The sequence below is a fragment of the Gymnodraco acuticeps genome, unplaced genomic scaffold, assembly GCF_902827175.1.
Source record: "Gymnodraco acuticeps unplaced genomic scaffold, fGymAcu1.1, whole genome shotgun sequence".
Lineage (NCBI taxonomy): Eukaryota > Metazoa > Chordata > Actinopteri > Perciformes > Bathydraconidae > Gymnodraco > Gymnodraco acuticeps.
In genome coordinates this window covers 1299635-1308458 of record NW_022990082.1, presented here as the reverse complement: position 1 = coordinate 1308458, position 8824 = coordinate 1299635, and the positions used below count along the sequence as shown (strand labels likewise).

The 8824-nt window shown below is 40.1% G+C and overlaps 1 protein-coding gene across 1 annotated transcript; it reads right to left on the bottom strand.

Moving 5' to 3' along the window:
- Positions 1-2279: 2279 nt before the first annotated feature.
- Positions 2280-8430, bottom strand: atp5f1d (ATP synthase F1 subunit delta). The gene is made up of 5 exons (XM_034216252.1): positions 8177-8430; positions 7285-7438; positions 5740-5828; positions 2545-2674; positions 2280-2402 (listed from the first exon to the last, which is right to left on the bottom strand). Exons 1-4 carry the CDS (start codon positions 8291-8293, stop codon positions 2552-2554), a joined length of 483 nt encoding a protein of 160 aa, XP_034072143.1. The 5' UTR covers positions 8294-8430; the 3' UTR covers positions 2280-2402; positions 2545-2551.
- Between the last annotated feature and the right edge of the window lie 394 nt (positions 8431-8824).

The window sequence follows — 8824 nt, the reverse complement described above, 5'->3', positions numbered from 1 at the left end:
TTCTCAACGTACAGCAGTCTATTGCTTCTATATCAATGGGCAGCACTTTGACACTCAGGTCAGAGAGTTGGATTATGAGACATTAGCTTCATTAGGATATGTGGCTGAGGCAGTTATTGACGGAAACTGCTGTACACTGAAAAAGAAGATAGTGATTCACCTCTGACTCATTTCTCGTCACCAAAAATGTCTGGCATGACAGTGTAAATCTACCAACATTTTAATCTGAATGAGCTACAGCCCAAACAGACTTGTTCCTTATATCTTCTTTTATAACATTGTGGGAATGTCCTGCAATGTTTTTAGCTACACAACTGAATACAAGCTGATAGAACAGACGTCATGTATGGACAGCACAAGGTCATTTTCTGCTTTGCCTTAAACATGTGGTGTAGAAAAAGAGAATGGTATAGACTACATCTTGGTTTCAACATCCCCTATCTTAAATCTGGATTAAAGAAGTGGTGGTTTTGACAGGGCCGTTTCATCTCGTCTGTCTGAAGTGTTACTCACATGTCTCCAGGCACCGAGGGCTGACTGATGAGAGTGTGTGTGTGTGTGTGTTTATGAGTGTGTGAGCGTGCAGCTGGGACGAGAAGGGTTTGATGAAAGAGACAGACCGGTTGGAAATGAGAACAGAGAGCAGGATGTGTGAGAGGCAGTGTTGTGCTAGTTACTGAAAACCAGTAACTAGTTAACATTACTAGTTACTTCATTTCAAAAGTAACTCAGTTACTTTACTAGTTACTTACACCAAAAAGTAATGCGTTACTGTGAAAAGTAACGTTTCCCAGCATGTTGTTTTTGCAGATGTTTTAAGAGATTTGAATGACTGGTTTGGGCAGTAGATAGGATCTTTGACCCGCCAAGACACAACTTACATTTAACTAAAACGTTCTTTTCTTTGTGCTCGACAAAAGTGAAATAGTGAGAATATCTCCAGGTGGAGAAACTAGACTTGAGCTCCGCCGCCGCCATGATAGTCTTGTTAGTAAACAACACAAACACGCCCATAGCCCGTCTCCGCATGTGACACAGGAAGTATCTAAGTACATTTACTCAAGTACTGTACTTAAGTACAAAAAAAACTAACGGAGTAACGCACCATGTAGTAACGGTAACTGAGTTACTGAATTTAAAAAGTAATGCGTTAGAGTACTAGTTACTGCCAAAAATAACGGCGTTACAGTAACTCAACACTGGTGAGAGGCGATGAGAAGTAATTTGTTTATTAATGAATGCTGATCTAAGTCACAGACTGCAAGTCTACTCAGCACGTGCCTGACCAATGGAAAGAGATTTCAACAGTTATAAAACATGCCTTTATTTGTCTTCACGTATTACTGGAGTTTCCTCCCTGGAAAAACTATTAATTGTTTTGGAAGAGATGCCAGACCTTAATGCAGGCTTATAAAATAGAATCAGCAGTCATGAGAGCATTTCTGTGTAAACACTTATACTTCCACTGTAATCACAATTGGTTATGGTGCTCAAGGGTTTTGACATTCAAAATAAACAGATTGTGGTCTCAACCCTAAAAGACTCATGTTGGCACGTGAATGAGGTCAGTGCCTCCTGGAGTGAGCCCAAGCTGAAACCTGTGGTTATGAAACAAGAGAAAGGCCGCGCTTTCCGCAGGATGGGCAACGAATGACTTTCCTGGCTTTGTCACAGAAGCCTGAGGTCATAACTCACAACAAACAAGCACTGCCAACACATTTAAATCAACACACGGACTGAGGGTTCCAAATAACTCCCACCCCACATGAGGGCTCTCAACAGTAAAAGTGAGTAAGCTTTTACCAGATTAGAGCAGATACAAAGAAATACATTTTTTTTTAAAAAGAAGCCTTGAAGGAAAGTCACAAGCAGCAGTGGTTATATGACACATAAAATGACCTTCCCTGAAACCGGGGCTGGACTAGAAGTAGAACAAATTAATCATTATCTGAAATGTTCTGGTTCACAGTGCTGATATCTGCTGCCCCCAAGTGGCTGAAACATTCACTACATATCCGAGAAAACGCCACAGAAGTATCAATTTGAATAACCTTTTCGACATGTCAAGTCTGCTTAATGAAAAAAAAGGGAAAGCTTTCCAAAGAAAGTGTTACTTCCATAAGTCATGTTAATTAGCTTTTGTGCACCACAGGTCTGTTCCGAATTACACAAGTCTCTGGGATTCAATCTCTGGGACTCTTGTCTTTGTGCATCAAACATACATGTGAAGAGAAGCAGAAGAGAGCCACACATAAAGAAATCTCCACACTGCCAGCAGGTATTTCCAAATAAATTTATTTTGTAATTGTATCCACTGTACAAAGCAAGCATGGAATCTTCTGGACACTGGCGTGACAAAACAGATGGACCTTTATTTCCATCAAAGAAAAAGAAAAGATTACCTATAGAGAGGGGAGAAAGAAACAGTGACTGAGTTTAAAAATGACCACATTTCTTGTCAGTATTTACATTTTTTATACTATTAATGTTCCTGTTGTATTCAAATATTGAACAGATCATGGTGCAGCAGCTGAGATGTCTCACCACAGATCTACGCGAGAGCCTTGACGATGGCGTCATGTGCCTCTAGGTTGATCTGAGCCGCTGCCCTGCCTGCCTCGTCAGAAATGCCGGACATTTCAGACTGAGCCTGCTCCAGGTTGGCCTTGGCAGCCTAAAAATGTACAGAAAAGCATTTTTAACAACGAGAAACAGAACAGAAAAGGAAATGATAAAATACACATGTATTATCTTTGTCTTAAATAGCGTCAAGCAGGCACTCATGGGCAGCTAAACAACCTGCAAAGCTTTACTCTTTCAAAAAGCTTTTCGGGGGCTAACTGTCATGTTAAAAGGTCAGGGAGGCAAGGCTGAGCAACGACGAATCAAAACTGCAGACGGGCAGAGAATATCCCCACTGCCTCTTTGCTCTGAAAGCTCCATTTGTCACAGTAGTGATTAGACACGAGAAATGCCAAACATAGCTGGAAGTTAAAGGTCTCCCAGTAGGGATTTGACACATCTGCTATAACTCAGCAGTGACTGACCTTTCCCTCCTTATTAACAGCGTGGGCCTATGTGCATTTCGACTTCAGAGTGGAGGACATTTAGGAAAAAATAACTAATTTACTGCGATGAAGTCAACTTGACAGTGACACTGGCACTGCCCAAGGTCAGAGGCACCTCTGAGGCTAGAGCGTAATAACGCAGCCTAGCATTAACAAGATTGACATTTAAACAACGACTCAACATTGAACTGCAACGCTGATCAGATGGATAATCATCAGCTTGGAGAAACTCATCAGCATAGAGGATCAACATGAGGAAAATCTATTATGGGATCAAAGAACAGTCTCTTCTGTCAAAGACCATCTCTCTGCAGGGACTCTAACCAGGTTGGACAATCACTAACTATGGATCACTCAACACATTGGATATATACACCAATCACACAAATCTCATCATAAAGAAGGCACACTGGACCAACGTTGTGAAGACACCATTTTGTTAACACTTATCGATACCTGCTAGATGTTCTGAGTGAAAGTACAGGAAGACAGCTTTAATAACTTCACATGTTCCAAATGCGACAAAGCAGAGGTCTCTTTTGGAAATGACACCCAAAAATCAGACCAAATGTGCACGTGTGACAAATTTACTTTATATGTTCTATGAAGACATTCTCACACACACACACGACAGATTTAAAAAGCCCCACTAAGGTCTTTTTATGTTCTAATTTTCAATAAAACCAGAGTTCCCGTTAGAATATGTTTTCGCCGGTCAACATGTCCGTTAAAGTTTAAATCTTCTGGACAAAATGAGAAAAGTGCCGGTCAAAGGTCTTCTTTGTTATTTATTGTGCTTTAAAACAAATTGATATGATTCGATATTAAACAAACTAATTATAGTAGATTAACTACATTATTCAAAAGTGAACAGTAACTTACAATAACACGGGAATAATAAACGGAGCGCTCTCCCTCTCCTGACAGCCCGTCAGCATCATGCAGCTCGCGGATCCAGTAATGAGTGACCCGACAGTAAAACTAAACATATCTATAACTAGTTACGGTAGTTTGAGAGGTAACTAAAATAGCTACGTGTGATATTCTAACCTGAAGTGTGTGTTTTGTCCGCTCACCACTGCATGTGATCATGCAGAGCTGCGTGTCGACTCGTCAGCAGCAGCTGATCTCTCTCTCCCGTCAGATTAGACTTCACTCGCGTTTATGTCCATATCGATCAGATCCAGCTAGTTCTAGCTAATGATATAACTACCTGCTTATTAAAAGACACCTAAACAATAAGCGTCGCTATGCAACCGGGTGAGGCCACAAAGTATAGTGCAGCATTATGCATTTGTTTACATGCCCACCGGAACCCCGAGGCATTACCAACAGATCATCGCACAATCAACCCACACAGGACATCTCTTTCTCCACATTAGGTGTTAGATACAGGTTAGACATTGGAATTGACTCTTCTTGTCTGTCACATAAATGGCGCAAATGGCGCAACTGATGTGGTATTGCGCTAAACGAAAATTATTTTTGAACGGACACTTTGACCGGAGAGATTTAGATTTGCCGGTCTTAGTCCGGTAATTACCGGCTAACGGGAACTCTGAATAAAATATGTACTTTTTGTAGGTTTTCTGATGTTGTGCTATTAAAAGGTGCCAGACAAAAAAAAACATACATATATATACACCAACCTAATAATATCAAGAAAGAAACTCATTCTTTTGCCTTGCCCACTTTACGGTGAAATCAAATCTGAGAGCTAATTGCAGAACAAAAGAGCTGATTAAAAACAATCAAGGACACCACAGGTACAAAGGTAATTGCTGCTCTGTCTCTGCTGGTTTTGTAAAGCAAAAGTTAAGAGAGAAAAGGCAATTCAAAATATTACTTTAAACAGAACATGGAAAAATGGACGGCCTGGATCTAACCACAATGTATTAAATGGTTTATAATTTAAAAACAACAGGCCAAAGGAAATAAGTTAAATTGGTTTCCCAAAAAAAGGGTTCAACAAATTACATATTGTACTGGCAATAATGCTAGAAAAACACCCTGTTAAGGTTTGAATAAATGACTACCAAAGACCGGTCTTGCTTTTTATGAAGGCTTCCTTGTGATATTCTGAATCAGTCCTCAAATGCAAATGCTGTGTTCATACAAATATAGATCCTAGCAATTATGGCTACCTCCTTAAAAAAAGGTATTAGAATATTATAACTCATTACACAGTTCATACTATGATCAATACCGATATTAAAACTTTCATTGTGTATAAACATTGCAAAATACCATATTGGATAACATGTCATGTCATAGACATTAGATTGCCTTTGAACATGTGATTTCCCCCCAGGTTAACCATGTAGACATTTAAAAAATATATATATCGAAAAATAAGCTCATGACGGCTGAATAAATGAAAGTTGCAAAGATATGAAAAACATTTGTTAGAATATGTAGAATTTAAGATTAGGATTTTTATAATTAAATAGATTTCAATATAGTACAAATCTAGAATTGAAAATTGAAAAGTGTTGGTAGTTTAAATGCGTTCTGGCTAGTGAACTGAATAAAATCCTTTAGTATAAACATATGGTTAAATATGCTCAAGAAATTATATTTATCATATGATTATATGGTCATACTGCCCGTTATAAGCGCAGTTGCTGCTCTAGTATACATGCGAGTAAAGTGGGGTTGACATTATACTCACATCAATGTCCAGCTGGTCCAAAGTAGCAGCCTCCTCCACAAGCAGTTGCACTGAAGAATCAGCGTTGACTGTTATTGACCCACTGCTCACTGAGAACACACACACACACCAGTGTTACTACACATGCCAACAGAGCCTTTTCTTATCAAGCTCCATATTTGTGGAATCAGCTTCCAGTTTGTGTTCGGGCGGCAGATACCCTATCCGTTTTTAAGAGTGCGCTTAAGACCTTCCTTTTTGATAAAGCTTATAGTTAGGGCTGATTAGATTCAGCCCTAGTTTTGCTGATATAGGCTTAGTTTGTCGGGGGACATCTTACTTCTTCCTTCTCTCTGTCTATACCTGTGTACTCTCATGTTCCGATTAACCCAGCTTCCCCAAATGTCTTTCTTTTTGGTGTCTATATACGCCGGGATCCGGAGTCACGGATGATCCTGCGGTCCTGTGTCCTGGATCGCGAGCCCAGGATCTTGAGTCGTGGCTGTGGTCCTGGATCATAAGTCCTGGATGGATATCCTAGTGGATTCATCTTCCTATTATACACACATGCATTTCCAAACATTTGGACTACCTATGTTGCAAATGTATTATCTTTTCAATTTACACACGGCATCTATTGCACGTCTGTCCGTCCTGGGAGAGGGATCCCTCCTCTGTTGCTCTCCCTGAGGTTTCTCCCATTTTTCCTTTTAAACTTTGGGTTTTCTCCAGAAGTGTTTCCTTGTACGATGTGAGGGTCTAAGGACAGAGGGTGTCGTATTGTCATACTGATATTCTGTACAAACTGTGAAGACCACTGAGACAAATGTAACATTTGTGATATTGGGCTATATAAAGAAACATTGATTGATTGATTGATTGATACAGTCATCTTCAGTGTTTTTAAAGCCAATCCTGCCTAATTCTCCGGCTTGCTTCAGTTCCACATTGTATTTTCTCCTCAAGGGTTTCTTTAATCTAACCCTTGACGCATATAAAATGGAAGAACCCAAGATTTTAATAAAGATACATTTTATTTTTTTGTTAGCATTTCCTAAAAACAGCATCCATGAGTCTGAAACACAGAAACTGTCATATCCAGGTGAATCGGAAGAGTTATTTACTATCAGAATCAGCTGAAAGTAACTTAGCTTTGCATACAGTGAAGACCACTTATGTTTCCACCTTTCAGACGGATAATTAATAAACATTTGTATTTCTAAATGTGTGGTCTAGTCTGATAGTTGTGGGGTTTTGTGTTCAAGTAGTAGTACACAAGCTTCTCTTGATTATGACTGACATCATTTAGACCTTTAATGACTTAAACAATTAAAAAAGAGTCATAGAGGTAAACATAATCATGCGTACATACATCTACTACTGTAAGCATCCAATAGATATTTATTCTTGCGTTTACTTTTTGGTTAAGTGTAAAAAAACAAAGCATTGTTGCTTGCTGTTTTCCTACACATAGAGGTCAGTGTTTAGAGACATATAGAAATGTTACCAGCAGGAGATTAGAAATTAGGTTAAGGACTCTTTGGGTGCTGGAAAGTAAAATCTTACCGAAGTATTTGGTAGCAGAACCGTCATCATTGAAGATTGTGACGACGCCGGGCCGGAGCACCTGCAGGGTGGGTACGTGGGCAGGAAGGATACCGAACACACCGTTGAGTGTGGGCACGTCGACCTGTTTCACACTGGCTTCTTGGAAAAACACCTGTAGAGTGGAGACAGAGGATGAGACATCAATTCATTTATAGAGTTCACTGCAATGGTTGAAATCAGTGTCTGATCAAATATGCAGCTGTCAAGACTGGACACTGCAGAATTAGAAATGGAACAGAGCATATCAATAGCCATTGTAATATGATACATCCATAGTCATTTTAATGCAACATGATGATGCATACATTTTGAAGGATAGTAAAGGTTTGTTTTTGATTGGACTGAATGAATTAGACCCGCAGCAGAATGAAAGCTAGACATGAAACCATGTGTAAAACTGCAGGAACAGTGGATTGAATTCAGAAATGTGAAATGCATCTCAAGGTTAGACAGCATTTACCTCTCTTGCTGAGTGGTGGTTTCACAATGGATGTCATATAAAGTTAAGACAATAAAATGACAAACATAAAGACATATATCCCCTGTTAGCTTATAGAAACGCGTGGTATCCTTTTCGCAAAGTATAACGTTACTTTGTCACACTGCTGGTCAAAGACTGTGAATGACAGCTATGTATGCTATCATTAGCGAGCTATGCTAAACCCTCTACCAACAGTGCACGCTCCTGTTGTCTGCATGCATGCCAGACGAAGTACACCATGCATACTAACAATGATTACAACCCTACACATTAGTACAACATTGCCTATTCACACGTTACTGTGGAGCAATTCAACGTGAAACTAAGTTAGCCGTGTAGCTAGCAGGGCCTGTGGAACCTCGCCGTTACCTTTGTCGGGGAGGCGAAAGTGAAGGACATCTGCGGGCCAGTGGAAACCACATCGGCGTAGGAGCGAGCCTGCCTCACCACGGGGAGAGCCCGGCGGAGAATTCGTGCTGCCATCATGTCTGAAAACGGGATTTTAATCAAGTTCAACTGAATGACAGAGATCCTCTTGCGTGAAGCCAGTCGGTGTGAGCTTGGTAGGACAAGGACGTTCGTAACCTACCCATAAGGCTTTGCAGTGTGCGCAAAGGATGCAGGGTAGTGAAGTCTTTGAAAGGTCAGGCTGAGGTTAGTTATTTTGGATGAGTTTGTGAGTTTAGCTATAGTATGAAGCTACTCGAGTTTAGACGGCCATTTATGATATGGTTAGCAGCATATTAAAAACAAGTAAGTACTGTTTTATTCTCCAGATAAACTAGGCTTCAGGAACTGCAGAGTAGCACAAACACAAAACAGTTTCGGTTTCAATCATTTCTTGGTTTACATCGAAAAACGTTTAGTAACCAACATTTGAGGAAGACCGTCGTCTGGAAACATTGGGAAGGGTAATGTATTTGGCCAAACTACTCTTACCACATTTACTGTTTCTTCGTTTAATAAGCTAGTGCACAATTTACACCAGGAGATGGCGCTAACCCCACGTGTTATTAT

Coding starts and splice junctions, on each gene's coding strand:
- atp5f1d (XM_034216252.1), bottom strand. CDS start 8,293: ATGATGGCAGCACGAATTCTCCGCCGGGCTCTCCCCGTGGTGAGGCAG. Junction 5,829..7,284: donor TTCTGCTACCAAATACTTCG/GTAAGATTTTAC, acceptor GTGTGTTCTCAG/TGAGCAGTGGGTCAATAACA. Junction 2,675..5,739: donor TGGACCAGCTGGACATTGAT/GTGAGTATAATG, acceptor GTACATTTTTAG/GCTGCCAAGGCCAACCTGGA.